At 40.2% G+C, this 18,901-nt stretch overlaps 4 protein-coding genes across 4 annotated transcripts; 3 read left to right on the top strand and 1 right to left on the bottom strand.

Annotated features, from left to right (window-relative positions):
* The first annotated feature begins 1,678 nt into the window (after positions 1-1,678).
* Positions 1,679-2,858, top strand: BDB00DRAFT_839052 (uncharacterized protein). Its single transcript, XM_053124675.1, has one exon. It carries the CDS (start codon positions 2,052-2,054, stop codon positions 2,358-2,360), a length of 309 nt encoding a protein of 102 aa, XP_052976392.1. The 5' UTR covers positions 1,679-2,051; the 3' UTR covers positions 2,361-2,858.
* Positions 2,859-4,076, top strand: BDB00DRAFT_839054 (40S ribosomal protein S18). The gene is made up of 6 exons (XM_053124676.1): positions 2,859-2,888; positions 3,122-3,148; positions 3,271-3,410; positions 3,496-3,758; positions 3,848-3,883; positions 3,970-4,076. The coding sequence occupies exons 1-5, from the start codon at positions 2,886-2,888 to the stop codon at positions 3,877-3,879; spliced, it is 465 nt and encodes a 154-aa protein (XP_052976393.1). The 5' UTR covers positions 2,859-2,885; the 3' UTR covers positions 3,880-3,883; positions 3,970-4,076.
* A 9,572-nt stretch (positions 4,077-13,648) lies between these two features.
* On the bottom strand, positions 13,649-14,998 carry BDB00DRAFT_884247 (GPN-loop GTPase; the record flags this gene model as incomplete). Its single annotated transcript, XM_053128314.1, has 6 exons — positions 13,649-13,992; positions 14,063-14,219; positions 14,308-14,408; positions 14,527-14,723; positions 14,793-14,869; positions 14,984-14,998. 6 exons carry the CDS (start codon positions 14,996-14,998, stop codon positions 13,649-13,651), a joined length of 891 nt encoding a protein of 296 aa, XP_052976394.1.
* Positions 14,999-15,523: 525 nt separating this feature from the next.
* Positions 15,524-17,867, top strand: BDB00DRAFT_839068 (Cys/Met metabolism PLP-dependent enzyme-domain-containing protein). Its single transcript, XM_053124677.1, has 7 exons — positions 15,524-15,737; positions 15,852-16,229; positions 16,341-16,427; positions 16,510-16,535; positions 16,621-17,012; positions 17,130-17,293; positions 17,369-17,867. Exons 1-7 carry the CDS (start codon positions 15,556-15,558, stop codon positions 17,436-17,438), a joined length of 1,299 nt encoding a protein of 432 aa, XP_052976395.1. The 5' UTR covers positions 15,524-15,555; the 3' UTR covers positions 17,439-17,867.
* Positions 17,868-18,901: the final 1,034 nt, after the last annotated feature.

Below are 18,901 nucleotides of genomic sequence, written 5' to 3' on the forward strand. Positions count from 1 at the left end.
TTGTTGTCGTCGCTTGAGTCTTCACTTTGCTGCTGCTGGGGATTGTGCTTCGAGGCCGAGGCACCCGATGGTGTGCTGATAGGCGGCGTGAAGGCGGAATCCGAACCTCCTGCTTCCGACGGAAGCGGTTGGGTAGCATCCTGGGTCAATGCATCCACTTCGTCCGAGCAGAGTATCATGTCTTCTATTTCATCCTTATCAGTTTCATCGGAGGATGATTGAGATGATGATTCATCGTCTGTTGGGGGTGTGAATTATTCGTCTGAGGTATCCGTGTTGTCGCTGAGCGGTTCCTCGGTGACCATGGGTACATGTTTAGGCTGGGAACTTCGACGTTTTGAGTTCCCTTTGGGTTGTTGCTTTGGTGTGGCCTCGTTGACCTTCGAGTGTAGCTGAGCCTGGTTTTCACGCTCTTGTTCACAATTCGGGTTTGGAATGGTAATCGTCGTTTTGTCCAAAGCTGACTTCGAGTGAACATTATGAGAGCGATGATCAGATTGTGTATCACTTAAATGTTGAGCTGGTGGATGCGATTGTTGGGTTTTGGTCTTCTTTGGACCTTTGCTGGTTGTCGTCGACTTTATTGGCGATGCTGAACCAGTCGTCGTCTTTGATTGTTTGCGCGGGAGTGCGTTGTGTGGATGATCGCATTCTCTCGCATAGTGACCGATCATTCCACAGTTGAAGCATTCTGGTTGAACGCGGCTTGGACATTGTTTCAGAGTGTGGTCTTGGGAGTGACAGTATCGGCAGTAATCACCCATGGATTGCCAAGTAGCGTAAAAAGACCGTTCTCGGCCTTGCACGAGACCGAAGTCGACCTTGTGGGTGAGGGGCTTGTACGACTCTGGGGTGGTGTTCTTAGATTTCATGAGCACTGCGTATCCTTTACCCTGGAACCAACCACCCTCTACAGAGCGGTATAATCCAAGTTGCAACACGTGTCCGAATTGGGTAAGTGTTTGGCGCAACAAGACCTCCAGCTCATACATTTTGACGCCTGTAGGCAGTTTTTCGAGTTGTACTATGGTGAGATCGTGTTCCGGAGGGAGCGATCTGACAGCCGGGAAGTGAACATCACCGACGGTAACGCCCTTTTCCAGTGCCAGGTTGCAGATGTCCTCGTCTGCAAAAGTCATCTCATATAGGACTTGTTTCTTTTCGCGATGGTGGATGAGACCTATGGCCTCATCCCAGTTATCAAACGTTTCTCGAGCTGTTCGGAAAAACGCGTCCTCTTTGACTGAGCGTGTCGACATATCAAAGAAAACACTGTATTCTTCCGTTCCTCGACGAAGTAAATGGGATGCGATTGGTTGACCGTCGGCTGCCATGCTGCCAAGTGTCATTTTTACATCTTCAGGGACGTATTCGTTAAGCTGGGTTATCAGACGACCTCGACTGATTTCCGGACGTTTTTGGGTAACTGCTTGAGCATAGGTTCGTTTTGGATGTGTTGGTGGATTTTCCTTGGGTTGGTTGGAGTCACCATCAGGAGTGACCCCAGGCACTTTTTGAAGGAATCGGGAAGAGCCATGGGAGCTATTATGATATAAAGCTCCACAAAGTTTATGCCGGAGCGGTACCTCAATTATCAAAAACTTCTAGTTGCTTCTGCTGACATCAGTCCGGAATACAAGCGTGACCAATTTATATATTGAAAGACATCAACATGTTGCTAAGAACGATTATCGGACCGATTCGGTTATCTTTTTTCTTCCATATACAGTTGTAAAGATTGAGAATAGCTCATGATTATCTGTGCTGCAGTTCTGCATACAAATTTACTGATTTAGAAAGTTGCGATTTCCATATACATAATTTTTTTTGAGTGTGGGATATAATAATGGTTTTAAAACGTTCGTCTATCGCTATGCTGACCGGAATGGAACAAATCTCGATTTTTTTTAGTCTTTACTTACTACATACGTGATACATGTTGAGGTTCTACACTATCTATATGTATTTGAATATGATACTGGGAGGAAAATCGGATACCAAAACACATTCATCATTTGCATGATTGCAATGTCAGTTTGTGTCTTGGCCATATGGATTTCAACTTACAATATGGAACCTCGGTGGCCTTTTCTCTTGTAGCTGGTCTTGTTTATGGAACTACTTTACGCTCAGCAAGTGTCCTAACACATTATTTAATAATGTATTTTTTTTTCGTAAATGCTGTTGGTATAAAAAAAGCTGGTCCTAAAGCCTTCCGCGTTGCAGGAATGGAGAAGTGTCCGGTTGAAGTAAGCATCAGCATGCTGTTCTTATTAACTGCCATTATAGGACCGATTGTTGTAAGCTTTGCCGAATCTAGTGACAATATTTATATGCGTTCCTTTACTGCATTTTGGTAGCCGATATAGAATACTGTGTATGCGTAATTTTTATTATTAATTCTTAAGTTTTGCGTGAATCAAAATATTCTTGCAACAATATGAAAGCAATTGTAGCACCCGTTAATAATCGTACATAAGGTTCAGATTTATAAATAAAGCAGAGGTAATGAAATTAATGATACAGTTATTATCTCTTTATATGATGATGTTGCAGTAGAAACCATATGTCTCGTAACATGTCACTCTGTTGCATTATGCTCACTTTGCTTTGTTATTAGAGGTAAGTATCACGTAGCAATATCTACTATATGCCGTTACTAAATGCTGTAACCAATGTAAAAAGAAGCTTTTTTTGCGTGTTGCTCTAAACTTTGATTAACTAACAAAAAGCATTATAAAACATAACGGTCGCGAGAGAAACAGGATAGAAAAGAGTGAGCATTTCTATCTGAATGCTACAATTTTAGCGGCATCTGAAATTGTTCCAACCTTGGACTTAACAGTGGAAGAGGTACTCTGTGAATATTCCTCCCTTTCATCAAAATGGTATGTATTTTTGCACACTGTAGAAATGGAGTGGTTGGAAACAGCAACAATGGATGGATGAAGCAACACACAGATGGATTGATGGATGGATTGATGGATGGGGTCATCTTGGAGATGTGGATGGAATAATGACCTGGGTATTGTCCCGTTTTCTTAAAGTTGTACTGGTTGTGTTAATCGTTGAACTTATATTCACCATTGTCCATTTTTTTTATAATTCAAAATTCCATTAGTCGCTTGTAGTTCCCGAGAGGAATCAGGTATGCAAAACAGTACACCCACATCTCCTACGTTCGACACCGTTATACTATGACGCTTTACGAGAATGAGAAAACCCGTACTCACTCAAGGAACATTTTTTTGTATGTTTTACGATCAACAGTTCCAGCACATTATCCGTTTGCTCAACACCAACGTTGACGGCAAGGATAAGATTACCATTGCCTTGACCTCCGTCAAGGGTGTTGGTCGTCGTTTCGCTAACGTTGCCTGCAAGAAGGCTGACATTGATCTTAACAAGAGGTAAAAGTCCAACAAAGAGACACAGGAATTGCAATAGAATATGATTAGCAACAAAGAGTATTAAACAGCCAGTAATATGATATAGAGCCGGCGAATTGAGCAACGAAGAATTGGAACGCATCGTCACCATCCTTCAGAACCCTGCTCAGTACAAGATCCCCAACTGGTTCCTCAACAGACAAAAGGACGCTGTCGATGGCAAGTACAGCCAGGCCATCTCTAACGGTATCGACACCAAGATGCGTGAGGACTTGGAGCGCTTGAAGAAGATCCGTGCTCACCGTGGTCTTCGTCACTACTGGGGTCTCCGTGTCCGTGGTCAGCACACCAAGACTACTGGTCGCAGAGGTAAGTAAGAAAGAGTAAAGGGAGGAGGAATGAAGCTATCAAGTGATTTTGACATTTACTTACTAACTAATTATTTGAAACTAAAATAGGCAGAACTGTCGGTGTCAGCAAGAAGAAATAAACTGGTAAGTTCACGATTACGAATGGTTTTCAAACTTTGTGGCGTTGTGGATGTGTAATGTATAATTAAATTAATTGTATGTGTGTACAGGTCACTCGCCTTTTGGGCTCAGAAATTTGTTTCTTTGGATGCAATAAAACCTCAGTATACGGAACTGGTTTTTGTCGATTATATTTACATTGTTGCAATGCTGTCAGAATTCTTTCGGGCTATGTGGATGGTGGAACAACAATGACGGGCGAACAATCAAACGACGCGAATATGTATATGTATATCGTGCTCTTGTTGCTATGTTGAGTCAGCAGGAATGCTCAGAGTTATCAGGGCTATGAAGAATCGTAAAATTAGTATAGTGGGTTGAGTAACCAGTTTCCCTTCCGGGTAACTCAGAAAAGAATAATCTACATCAAGAGCGGTATAACCTTACCGCAAAGACACACTCAGACTACCAAACGAGACTCCCTCGGTATCATATATACTGCCAAAACTTTGCACGACCTGAATCTCTCTCTTTCTCTGCTTACCAACTCTAATGGACAATTAATCTCGCACAAAACGGCCTTCGCAGTGCAGCGCATCTCCTCGCGTGAACAACTGGAATGCAATATGCCAAATCATCGATAGCCAGCTCAGGAGAAGCAGTGTCAGTAGCTGTGCTAGATAGCAAAAAAGTTACTTGTCGATGGTATCCTTGAAGTTCTGTGCTTTTAATGTTAGGCGTGTCGGATATTCCTGTTGACTTCTCGAGAGAACTTTTGCGCAAAAAACAAAGTCTGAATGAAGATCAAACGAACCATTTAATTATCATTGCAAGAGCCACGACCAGACGTAGGCAGCAAGAGGCCTCGTTGATGCAATGTTCGCAGGGTGAAGGTTGTTATAGATGCCAAAGCACGCAAAAATACGGAAGCCCCCCGTTAAATCGAGATAAGGGAGAGAAATCGCATATGTGCCCTGGTACAGGATATGGCTGATTACTCCGGTTCAGATGCTACCCTGCTGTTGTCCTCTCCCAACAGCAGCGGATTCGCTCGCTGCAACACATTCGGTAAATAGATATAACTAAACAGCAAAAGTAACGAGATGATATGACGTGAGTATTAGTTATTCTGCGTACACATAGATGCTGCTCGGAGACGATCGAAGGCATGAATGCGGTCGAAGACTTCGATTGGCGTTGTCAAGGTTAATGACAGTGTGTTATTTAAGTACTGCCAAAAAAAGTATGATACGGCTTTCCGGAGTCTAGAAGGCATGCTTGTTTTCAAGACTTCATAGCGATACATGTATTCGCCCAGTGGTTGATCAATATTTGAAAGAAGGTCGTATCACTATTCCCAGTTTGCAATACATCTCCCAAACAAAATGCAATGCGTAATGGAGTGTAGAAAAAGATGATGTAATGATATTGATAAAAGAATAGGCGACAAAAAGGATTTATAGAAGAACTTCATGAAAACAACATTTCGAGTGTTTTGACCTTGCTAACCCGCGATACTTGAGTTCTCGGGATCTAGCATGATTCTGATGGATGAACGGGTGCGGACGCGTAACATGGCTACATAGAGTAGACCATGCGTGAAAGGAGGCTCAGGCAAGAAGGAGTGGCCAACAGTGTTGAAAGCTTGACCCTGTGTCTTATTGATGGTCATTGAAAATGCCAGGCGAACAGGAAATTGCGTGCGGTTTAAATTTAATGGGTGTTACGGTTGTTTTACGCAACAATGGGAGACGGTGTGAGTGTTATGCGGGGGATCAAGGCGATGTTATGCCGGCATGAGGTCCGGTAGCTATTTCAGCTTCAAGCACATATGGTTAAAAAGATCGTACAATCAGCCATGTCCCGTTGCAGAGACCACCTTGGGTGTGCAAGTTTCTCAATAGCATGATTGGGCAACCGACATTTAGTTTAAGCAAGTGTGGTGGGAGGTCGGATGGATTCATGAAATTGAGCAGCTGGTGTTCAGTAATTTGATCCTCTGGATCATCCACAGTATCGGCGCTCTGGCCTGGGAAATGGTTGAGTACCAAATTATCAATTGCTGTAATATAAACATACTTTGGAGTCAAGATGGAGCGACTGATGAGGTAATAAAGTTCCACACGTGGTGCGTTGAGGTTGCCGTAAATTGCTTCTATGATTCATACGTGTTGTAATGTGGCATGAGCATACGATCTGAAGCCGGACTCTGTCATCATTGGTTGGCACCAACAGCTCACCAACGCGAAGTAAATATTGCGCAAACTCGCGAAGCTCGTTTGCGTCATTGGTGTCTGCAGCTTGTTGGACGCGCGTGTTGGTTTCAAGGTGGTGGATGATGACGCTGGGCCAAATCGATGAAAGATTTAAGCACTGCTGTACGATCTGCGAGCGCGGCGCATTTGGTATCACAGGAAGGGCCTATTATCAAATACCTTACTGTGAGTACTACCGCTCTATAGTAAAAGAATGCGAAGTAGAAGAGAGGATACAACATTGGATACCTGGCGAAAGTCAGCACCAAAGACCATGATTTTTCCACCAAACGGAACATCGGCAAGCGCGGGATCGTCATCAATTGGGTACTCCTGTATACATACAGTATTGAATACGTTGTTACTTGTATTCGGCGTGTTTAAAGCGATCACACTTCCCGGATGATGAAGAATTTCAAGTGAGCTTCATATCGTGTTAGTGACGGTTATCCTCTCGTACTTTTCCTTAATGCGATAACCGTCTACTCACAATGTCATGTATTCACTGTAAAACAAAGTTTCTAAACTGGAGGAGCCACATATCTCGGCGCGTCATAAACGTGAGACAGCAATCTAATTGGATAGAATAAAATGTGTTTTTGTTATGTACTATTATATAACCGCGCGGCCGCAGCAATCATGCGCTCTTCTTCTTCCTCCTCACAACGTTTCTAAACCAAGGCTATTACTGGAACGGACTAGAGGATCATAGAGTGTATGTTTTTGATGATGAGTGTAAAGAGAGTATGCAACCGGTTATGAGTACATATGAATTTCTCAAGATTCGTTTATCTCACTTTCTTTCTTCTTTAACGCAGACCTTCTTCTCGTCTTAACTTGGTCCTTCTTCCCTTCACGCAGGCTCTCAATACCACAGAATATCACAAGTACAACTGTAAGTACAGTATAAATAAGTGTGAAGTGTACTTTGAGCTTTTGCATGTGGGTGTGATATACGAAAGACGATCTGAATGTGACGTGTCTAAAGAAGTGTGTGTACAGCATACAGCCGCTAATGTCATCCTCCTTTCTTTGCTACTACTGTAGGAGTTCTGACTTTTTGATACGGTCGGTTCGGTTTGGTTTTTGCCACCCATCCTCAAGCACAATTAGCAGCTGTAAGTGCAGTAAGAAAAGGAATGTGAGCATGAGCTGGAGAGAAATCGAGTGTCTATTCGGAGCTGATGCCATGGCGTGTCAAAAGTAACTGCACCCTGCTCATGGATTTTATTCTTTTATTTCTACTTCAGGTTCCGCCTCATGCTGGCAGGGTTAATCGTGTCCGGTGCAAATAACAGATAGTAAGTATTAGCAAAAAGGGACTTGAACATTGGTATGATCGGTGAATAGGATGGCCTGGGTGTTGGGGATGACGTGCCAAAGGTGTGCAGTGTGTACAGCAGCGTGACGGGAAAGGATTCCTGACCATGACGTGTGCAGTATGGCAGTCTCTCAAAATTTACTCTTATTCTTTTTTCAGAATTGGTCGTGCCCTTCTTGCTTTTCCTCTCTCTAACTCAAGACTCTCTCCTTTCAACCCAAGTTTGTCGTAGCAGTAAGTAAAGCTGGAAAGGGTTTTGGTGCTTGTGTTTGTCTTCGTGTGCCTGAAAAACAGGAAGATGTCTGCCATGACATGTCAAAAAGTTTATTATGCCGTGTACGCAGCTGCTTATAAATGTCTTTTTTCTATCAGAAGATGACTCTGCGGTGATTTGTTTGGACTTGGATTGGTTAGACCCCACCTCTCTCTGTCTATATCTTTTCTGTAAAACGACAATACAAATGTAAGTATAGCTGGATCTAGCTTGGGATGGAGGAGGATGGCCATGCCGTGGCAAATATAAAGATAGCACAGTGTGTGCAGCTCTCTAATACGTAACAAAAGCAAGTTCATTGTGCAGTGAGAAGTAGTCTATCATAGGAAGTCGTCAAAGTTGGATACTGTACATACACATATGAGTAACGTATATTTTAGGGACTAATAAAAAATTTGGCTTCACACATGCTGCTGATACTGACGGACGAGTACAACACTTCTCAAGTTCACGCAGGGTGTCAGCAACGGCTAACAAGTATTCCGTATGACGGGGAGGTTTGCGGACACAGGTACGTAATAATATAAAATCTGAATGCTATACATAATTCCCACTTTAAGAAGAAGCCCATTTATAACGACTTACAGGATCATTTTTACCTGTGTATCCATGCAGAAAAACAAGAGAACGTGCAACGTACTGGGTTTAAGGACCTCAAGGCGGCTTCATTCCAAAGAGAGGAAGGAAAATAAAGTACTGTCGAGACCAGGATGGCCATTTGCTGAATCCGGCAAGTGACTGTATACAGGCACGCCTACCAATGCCAGGTAAAGGCAAATTTCTACTAATAAGGTATATAATCAGTAGTTGTGTTCTGCTGTACTAAATTGGCATGGAATACCATAATAGATTGGGGTGATGTGGAAGATTAAAGCTTGTCATAACCACCCAGAGCTTTATCCAGAGGTTGTGGTATGTTTTCACCCTTTAAACCCACGAAGGATTCTGCCTAATTATATGCTAAAAGAGTTTTGTTTTCTCATCTAGATTGTAGACCGGGATAAAAATGCGGCATTGAACATAAGAAGCATAGGTATAGCCTATATGAATAATGATGGACATCCAGACTTTCGACCAGAGGCATTCCTACCACCAGGTGGAGAGCTCCCTCAACAAGTGCAACTTCAAGAAGATCAAGAAGAACAGGAGGAACCAGAGAACAATATTATAGCATTAGAAAATGATAGGAATTAGTCGAAAATTCCACTACGATTGTATCTTGGGGCCAAGAGGACAGTGCTTTTACTCAGCGCGGAAGCCACGGACTCTGGAGTAAGTACTAAATCTATTTTCTATGAATCACTAATACACTGTCTACATTTGTGGAAAAATTATTTTGACCAACCTCATTCATGTTACCCAAGCCCAAACTAAAAACCACTCAACCCCATACGAAAAAACCTGCCACCTATATACCTCCTAATACCAAAAGATATCCTCCCAAGTGCGAAGAAATAGAAAGCCGACAGCGGTATCGAATGCATTGTATATATTGAGTACGCCTTAAAAAATACTTGTTCCTACTCCCACTTATTCCATCATTTCTGCAACCCATTGGGCCACCATAGCCTCTCATAACGGATGCATAAAGTTTTCTCGATTTATTTCCGCCAGAAAAACATGTGATCTTCTTCTAATCCTTGACGCTATCTACGAGTACGATCCATGTATAAGCCTATTTGATATACGGAAAGAAAAATGTTGGTATCTTATTTTTCACACAATATGGAGGGAATCAGCTACACGGACAAGCTAATTCAATAAACTGTCCATCAAAATCGCAACGTGGAGTGAACCAGCGTCACTCAGACAAACTAATTCAATAGACTCGTCCTTCAGGGTCGCAACGTGGAGTGAACCAGCGTCACTCGGACAAACTAATTAAATAGACTCGTCCTTCAGGGTCGCAACGTGGAGTGAACCAGCGTCACTCGGACAAACTAATTCAATAGACTCGTCCTTCAGGGTCGCAACGTAGAGTGAACCAGCGTACTTGAGAGAAAACGAAGAAAAAAAGTATAAACGAACATACACAGCAATGAAACAACATTTTGAAATGGCGTGGTCTAATACATAGTAAAAAAACAAAATGTCAAACCACAATAATTAATAGAGCGAAAACAAAAAAAAAGTCTTTTCTAAAAATGACAATAAAGATGATGAAGAAAATTATGGATGTAGAGTGAATGTTTTTGATTATAATAATAATGAAACAAGAACTGAAGCTTCCATGGAATTGTTTATTAATTTAATAAATCTGAAAAAGAAAATAATTTTGAATTTGATGCATTAAACGATGCAGCTATATATAAATTGAAAACAAGAGGTACTGATGTTAATAAAAGTAATAGAGAAAGATGGAGATTAAGAGTAAAAAAATGTTATGAAATATATAATAAATATATTAATAAATTAAATAAATTAAAATTAATAGATTTTAATATTTCTGATTTAAATAAATTGAGAAATGAAGAAAAATGGAATAAATGGTTACAATATTTAGATGAAAAAATAAATAGTATTAATAATAATGTCATTTTTAAAAAAGACATAAAAAAAAATAATAATAAAGAAGAAAAATTTTATACTCTACCTAATTCGATGAAAAAAACTACAAAAACATTTGAACCAATAAAACAAAATCCTTTAGAAAAAAAATCTTTTGAAGAATTGGTTAATGTATTAAATAATAAAGTTTACAATGAGATAAATAAAAAAGAAAATGGATAAAATTGAATTTTGGTTATCTTAAAAAATAAAATCATGGCAGACTTAAATAGAATAAGATACGATCCTAATTTTAGACATTTTAAACATATATCTTATCATGAAAATGATGATATTCACAATATGTCAAAAAGATTATCATTGAGCTTATCTAGAAGGTTAAATATACCTGACTACACTTACCCCAAGTTTGTCTACTCTGAATAGGTTGATCCTGGACATTTAGCGTTCATTGGTAATTGTATAATAAATTTACTTAACTTGGTAGATTAAAAATTAATAATATTAATTGTAGTTTTAAACAAATAGAAGATTATACAGATGATGATCTTATTAAAAATGATATTTATTTAAGTTTATTAGAAAAAAATGGAGAATTAGAACAAAAAATTGATGATCATCAATGTAGAGACTCAGAAATATATTGTAATTTATATAATAATAATAAGGAATTAAACTATAAATATGATAATTTATTAAAAGATAAAAAACAATTAGAAAATGATTTTTTTTCATTAGATGAAAGAAATAAAAAGTTGATAGATGAAAAGAATTTTTATAAAGAAGAAGCATTAAATTTTAGATCTTATTCTCATAATTTTTTTAAGGTTAAATCTGAGCTCGAAGAAAAAAATAATGAATTAATAATATTAAAATCAGAAATTGAAAATAAAGAAAAAGATGTTAAAAAAATTAATATAGTAGATACAAATGAATATAAAGAAATATTAAGTAAAAATGTTTAATTACAACAATAAATAAAAATTTTTTCTATAAAAATTAATGATTTGGAGAAGGAAAATATGGAAAAAGATAGTGAACAACAAGAAATATATGATAATATAACAAAAGATGTTCATATAGAATATAAGGAAAAAATAGAAAATTTAGAAGATGTTATTTCTAATATTAAAATTGATAATAAAAATTTGATAGATGATTTTAAAAAAATTAATAATTTATTGAAAGAACAAATAGAAGAGATAAAAAGTAAAAATGATAATATTTTGAGGGAAAAAGAAGAAGAAATGAAAAAATTAAAATATGAAAATAAAGCCCGGGTAAAAGCTTTTTCTTACTGAGCACCTGCCACCGCAATTGCTGCTATTATTTCCTTTTATTCTTACCAGCTTTGCAACATCGTCGAGAATATGTACTAGTAATTTCTGGAGATAGAGACAGGAGCAACGGATCCCCAAAAGCCTGGCTCAATAGCATCAAGTTATGCCTCGGAAAAAACTGATGACAAGTTGTTAACGTCTAAATCTAGGATTAAGGATTGCGAAGGCTACAGAGATGTCAGAACACATGTATGTTTTTATAGCCCATTACCAGGCAGCCCCAACCATTGGTAGTCGATCTTTACCAGATGCTTTTCCAGGATTCAATTGATCAATAACGATGAATATGCTTCAGTTTATTTATATACGCTTCGTCATAGTGTGCTTTGTTTTGGGAGAAAGAGCGAGAAGAGCGAGAGAGAGAAGCTTCGGTCGGGATGAAGATGATTGAGCCAATAACGATGCGAGTTTACGATTAGCCCAGTCAGAATTTTGATTTATTAGTCGGCGGTACTTTGTTCTGTCCCCTGTGTGTGAGGGAGCAGACTCTGCTCATAGTTCGCCTTAATTGCCGATATCAACAAATCAATCGTCCTCTCAAAGAAAAAACTCAAAATCTCGTCTTTAAAACGAATGGAACAGCAGGGAATAATATATTTTCCCAACAACCAAGTTGGATACCTCGTCTAATAATATGGTGACGGAGACGCGGTCGTGAATTCGCCCCTGCCTATCCACGCAAACTATTTTCGCTCGATTTATGGAACATTGTCCACGGCTTACGACGCTCAGGATATTATGCAAGGTAGTCATGTGGTTCGCATTGTCAAAGGAACCAACAGCAGCAACAGCAGCAACAGCGCAGACGATAGAATCATCATCATCCTATACTGTACTACTCACGACCAGCTTCAAACACTTGAGATGGCTTCGCTAAATAATCCACCCGTCATCGTCATCCCATTCTATAAAGCAAAAGAAAACCTGATATATGTGTCATTATAAGATACTAACTGCGTATAATTCTTTTACTAACATTTACTTCTTATGCTTGAAAAAATGCCAAAATGTACTTCGCCATATATCATGTAAGTACTAGAGTCTCTCATTCTTTCCACATGAACCACTGTAAATAATGACATAAAGCTTTACAACGACAGATATATTTTGATGCAAACGTTCAGAAGAAAGAGACAACCAGTACATATTTCTGTAATAGTAGATAAAATAGTTTACTATAAGTAGTCAGTTGTGCTATGCTACGCCGTACCATCAAGTTTTTTGATCTAATGCAAACAGACAATTGTATATAAACATTGTGCTCGATATCATAAAAACTCGAAACATGTATGATACTGCGGATATACTTAAGTTTTTTGCTTCTCTTGATTACACGATATACAGTATGGTCATTGCGATCGCCATGATCATATCGTGTGTCCTTATACAGTATGATAAATAGCTTTAAGTTGCTTTTTTCATTTGTCTGTTTTATTAAATGCATTCTTGCTGTAAAGATTATTCCTGTCGTTCAATACATGATACTGTATGGTTTTCATATCCAGTAAATTATTCTTTTCATTATCATCGTCACCGTTCTGTATTCTATAAGTAATTGATCGATAATATCGAATTCGTCGTTTGTTGAAGATCACATTTTTAATGCATTATTAGTGTAAAGCAAAGGAACGTATGTGATAGCAGAACTGCACCTGCTTGAAAACGGTATGTACATACTGTAGTGCATATGCTCCATTTGAGGTTGCTCATCACTTTTCGCCAATTTTACCAACACCTGCTGCTCATTGCGGTATCTTTTGAGGCAACTTAAATACTCATTCTGTATTATTACTAGCCCAATAGGCCTACACACAGCCGGGTGCTCAAAAGGATGATTATACGTCTACGTATATATAAAAACTACTGCGAGTACGGTAGCGGAAACGTCCCAGTAAGGAAGGCCGGGTAGATGTTATGCTTATTCAAGGTCAAACGCCAAGCTGGTGCAGATGGCTAGAGTTCGAATTTTTCTTCAATGATCAATATTTACAGTACAGAACAAGAGGATACAACCGTTTTTTTTCTTCTGCTCATAAGATATTTACAAGACCGGTAATGGTCTCCTTTATATATACCACACGGTGTGTACTTTCACATATTATCATCCACATCCGGCTCTTCCATCCATCGTTCTTGAATGTCCCGCACATCTTCATGATATCCAGATTTCATGGCTGACAGCATGATAGATCCGTTTCCTTCTGTTAAACCACCAAACACAAATCCGCCTGCCTTGTCAATCACCTGCTGTAGTTTGGTCATCGAATCCTTGTCTTCCACGCACAGCGTGTAAAAGCCAACCAACGAAAAGTCTTCGATGAGATCAACTAGTGCGGCATTGAGCTTTTTGAACTTTGATCCAAACGCGTCCTCGTTCAAAGAATCAAGAAGATACGAAAGGTCCATCACATCAGTATAGAAATCCAAGTTGAATCCTACATGAGAAATTAGTTTAGTTAAACCGAATCACATATATTTTTCTACTATTCGCTCGCTTGTACGTACGCAGTTTGCCATAGGATTCAATTAAATCAATTTTTGAGAGAACATTGACGTGTGGTAACTCGAGTTGGATCATGGTCTTGAGTGACAGTAACAAAACCGAAATGTACTTGGCTGGATCGGTACAATAATGTGCATCCACTAAATGCACAGCAACAAGCTGCATATGTAAACGTTGAGTATAAGCTCTGCATATGTACTTGAACAGAGTAACACGCTTTCATCCCTCCCTTTTTTACTATACACACCCGATAATTCAGTTTTTCCAACTTGTCTAGAATCTTTTTAACCGCGTTGTGATGCGTAAATAGTTCAACCTGGCCAGGAAAGTCAAACAAGATATAATGATCTTAACAGAATATTTTAAGAAAAATGTAAGTTTGGCAATCATGGTCTCTCTAAAGCAACAACACAAGACACAACAACTGCGAATTACCACTCCCGCGTGTAAAGTAAGTATGTATTACCTTGAAGGCTCTCAAGTTTTTCGGTAAGCCAATCGAGATTTTCTAATAGGTACTCTAGACAAAACATGATACCGCCATTAGGACCTAAGCTTAATTCGCGCATGGTGTCGTCCAACGTAATCAAATCGGCAATGTTGACTTGACAAGGATAAGGTATAGTGTCATTTGCTGGATCGAGATTCACGATTGCAACTTTTCTGTTGAGCATAGCAAAAAGTAAAATTACGATCAAGTCAAAGTAATACGGGTTTGATTTGCTGAATTACCTGCCGATCGCTGTCAAGTATTGGTAAGCACCCCAACAATATGTTGTTTTGCCAGATCCCGGTGGACCTACAATAATCTTGTATACACGATCTCGTCAGATTCAATGGACGTTTTGCTTTACACGTAATCTCTTAAAACTGTGCGTGCTTGAATTGAGTGCTCTACAAGTAAGGATCATAGTATATGTTACCTGGCCAAAAGGCATATTACGAAACTTTATTTGAAGAAGTAAAGAAGGACAGGCCGAGAATGGAGTTGCGCCAACCTAAATTTGGTCGCAGCTGCATATCTCTTCTGATGCAGTGCGCTATTATGAAACACAGGAAATCCATAATGGTTCCATCATCCTCCTCGACTGTTTATGTTTCTATTGAAACGCAGAGTCTTTTACGATATCTTTTATATGAGCCCTAACCAAGATCGATCAACCATGTCACCATCACGAAAAGAATGCGGGAAAGAGCGAGTGGTCGGAGGGATAAAGGTCGTACAAACGTTTATAGAAAAGTCTCGTGACAAAGTTTAGATCTGATGGTGTGAGAGGAAGATGATGCAGGTTGTGTGCATAACAATCTACGCGACAGCAAGGTGACATAAAATTGAAACTGATTATGTGGCACGAAAAAGACGTGAGCATCCGAGTACGCCATCACTCGTGTGAATTGTGTTGACTGAGTTTGCATTCATACTCATTTAAAAGCCTGCTGTCAATCCTCAAGCGGGTACTCCTCTTTTCCGTTCCATCTCACAAAGAAAGCAAAAATGACTCTTGACGACCTTACTTTACACTTTGACACTCTTCAGCTTCATGCCGGCCAGGAACCTGATAAGGCCACCAACTCGCGCGCTGTCCCCATCTATGCCACTTCTTCATACACTTTCAACAGCACCGATCACGGTGCCAACTTGTTCGCCTTGAAGGAATCTGGAAACATCTACTCCAGGTATGTAACCTGAGAAAAAAAGACAACGGCATGTGTGTCTATATACGAAACGGGGACAAGGAGCTGAGGGACGGTAAAATGATAATGTATACTCAAGGACGGTGCGCGGTCTAGAATCATGAATCCTACCAACGATGTTGCTGAAAAGCGCATTGCTGCTCTGGAAAAGGGAGCTGCCGCCACCCTTGTGTCATCTGGTCAGGCTGCCCAGTTTTTGACCCTGGCAACTTTGGCCAAGTCGGGTGACAATGTTGTTGCTGCATCCAACTTGTATGGCGGCACCTACAACCAGTTCAAGGTCGTTTTCCCCCGTCTCGGCATCAAAGTCAAGTTTGTCAACAGCTTGGATCCCGAAGAATTCAAGAAGAAGATCGATGAGAATACCAAGGCTGTCTATGTCGAGAGCATCGGCAACCCTGCTTACTCTGTGCCTGATTTCGAGGCTCTTGCCAAGGTTGCTCATGATGCCGGCATCCCTCTCATTGTTGACAAGTACGTATGGCTTTTCAGCATCTTGGATCCTGCTAATCCGTATCAAGATGAGATGGATTATTTTTAGATGCTGACCAGATATGTATACTGTTGGAATGACATTTAATATAGCACTTTTGGGGCTGGAGGTTATCTTGTTAAACCCATCGAACATGGCGCTGACATTGTCGTTCACTCGGCCACCAAGTGGATTGGAGGGTAAATGCTTAGAAATGAATGTAATTTTTTCACACGCACTGTGAAACTTACCTTATCATGCATGATTCTATCTCTGTTGTAGCCACGGTACTACGATTGGCGGTGTTGGTATGTTATTGACATTCAGAATATACTTACCCATGACCATAAAAAAAAACTAAACAACGCATGTTTTGCCTTCTCCTCGGAAAAGTTATCGATTCTGGTAAATTTCCCTGGAACAACGGCAAGTTTCCTGATTTCACTGAACCTTCCGAGGGTTACCATGGTATGCGTTTCTGGGAAACCTTTGGCCCCTTGTCATTCACTTTCCGTTTGAAAACCGAGTCGCTTCGTGACATTGGCGCCTGCTTGAATCCTTTCGGCTCCTTCTTGTTGTTGCAAGGTCTCGAAACCTTGTCGCTGCGTGTCCAGCGCCATGTTGACAATGCTTTGGAACTCGCTCGTTGGCTGAAGAGCCGGGATGATGTCAACTGGGTTAATTACCTTGGCTTGGAAGAACATCCATCCCACAAGACTGCACAAAAGTATCTCAAGCACGGCTTTGGTGGTGTATTAAGTTTTGGTGCTAAAGGTTCGCTCAAGGTAAATACATGGAAATAGGGCGAGGAAACGCTGTTGGGCGAGGGACTCGGCACAATTTGTGCTTATTGCAGAGTGAATATGATAATCCTGAAACTAATAACGTATGAACTCTTTCAGGCATTCATAGAGAACGTCAAGTTGGCCTCGCATTTGGCAAATGTCGGTGACGCGAAGACTTTAATTATTGCTCCTGCTTTGACTACCCATCAACAGTTGACTGACGAGGAACAAGAAGCCAGCGGTGTCACCAAGGACATGATTCGTGTTTCCGTTGGTATTGAGTAAGTTTTTCAGCAGGAGCGAAGGGGAGGGAGAGAGGGTCAATTTATGACGATATTGACGATGTTTTCAACTAGACATATCGATGATATCAAGTGGGATTTTGACCAGGCATTGAAGGCCGCTACTAAGGCTGCCAGCAACTAAAATAAGAGAATGACCTTGGTTCTGTAAATAGTGTTACAAATATAAGAGGGAAACGCTCTATATAGTTCTTTGAAAGAAGAATTAGAGTAAAAAAGGATTTATTTTTGACACAAATCAACATTATACACTTCTCACTCCGTCGTATCTGTTCTGTTTGTAATGGAAATCACGTAGTATAGAGTACTCCTAACATGTTATAATGCAACAAAAAAGTCATGTTCGTCGCCTTTGGTTTTTTTTATCTTTCTTTTTTATCCAGAGCAGGAATCTGCACGGCGACGTCTTCTTGACGATGCAATGCGCCTATTAATACAGTAGTTAAGTATCAAACTGTTGGTAATTTCCTATGATAGACTACTTCTCACTGCACAATGATCTTGCTTTTATTTTTTGAAAACAGACAATAAGCATCTAATGCCAAAACACTGATGTAACCTCGCTCCACAGGGTGGTTTGGGGAAGCCTGCCCCCCAACCTGGGGTCAAGACGCGTTTCCGTTGAATGACGTGGAGCGAAGCGAGGAAGGACCGCTAGTACAAATTTAATTTGTGAATATTACCAAGGGGACTTTACAAGATCACTTTTAATGGTGGCGCTATCATAGTTCAACAAGACAAACACTGTGGTGTAGCTTATCATCAGCGATAAAAGATGCCATTACAGAAAGCGAAGTATTATCATTGTTTAAGTTACCGTAGTAATTTTGGCCCTTTCTACTGTATAAAGAGACTCTTCGCCTACGTAGTATCATAATGATCTTATCATATGCTCATTTTGTATGTAGTCGATTTTGCTTCCATGACAACCGTCAAAATAATTTGCTGATTTACTGGAATTTCCAAAGAGCTTACATGATAAGTAGTAGCAATTACTACCCTAAACTTAAATATATATTCAACCAAAGGAATGGGTGGATCATATTTTGGCAATATCATTTTGTGTTTAGTGCGGGTCCGGACTCAGGTCCACAGCATGGCGGGGACCCAATCTTGATATCCAGGAAAAAAAAAAGAATTTTCGAAGCTTCGCCACTTTTCTTTTGTCAGGCACATCTGTCAGATTCCGTTTCCTTCATCTCATTTCCATTCCTCAATAAATCGTTCACTATCTTAACAACATGAGCAGAGGTCGTGGTAGCACTGTTACTCCCGCTAGGAGAAGCACCGCCCGTTTGGCTAATCGCCCGGGCCGTGTGGTGGCGAGTAATGGTGCCTCACCACGTCCTCTTTCTCTCCCTGTCCCTCCCCCTCTACCACAGTATACTTCTTTCATGAGCTCGCAAATGGAGTATCAAGCAGCTGCTGAATCTGCTGCTCGAGCTACATACGAACAAGCACGAGGAAGCCGTCCGCAGAATACAGTTAGATCGTATTCTCCCAGGCAGGAAGAATTTCTCGAGTGGTGCCGAAGACGCTGTCCAAATGATCACACTAACCAGTTGATCGACGACAGAAAGCTTCATC

The sequence above is a fragment of the Zychaea mexicana genome (genome assembly GCF_025766255.1).
Source record: "Zychaea mexicana strain RSA 1403 chromosome Unknown BDB00scaffold_75, whole genome shotgun sequence".
Classification (NCBI taxonomy): Eukaryota; Fungi; Mucoromycota; class Mucoromycetes; order Mucorales; family Lichtheimiaceae; genus Zychaea; species Zychaea mexicana.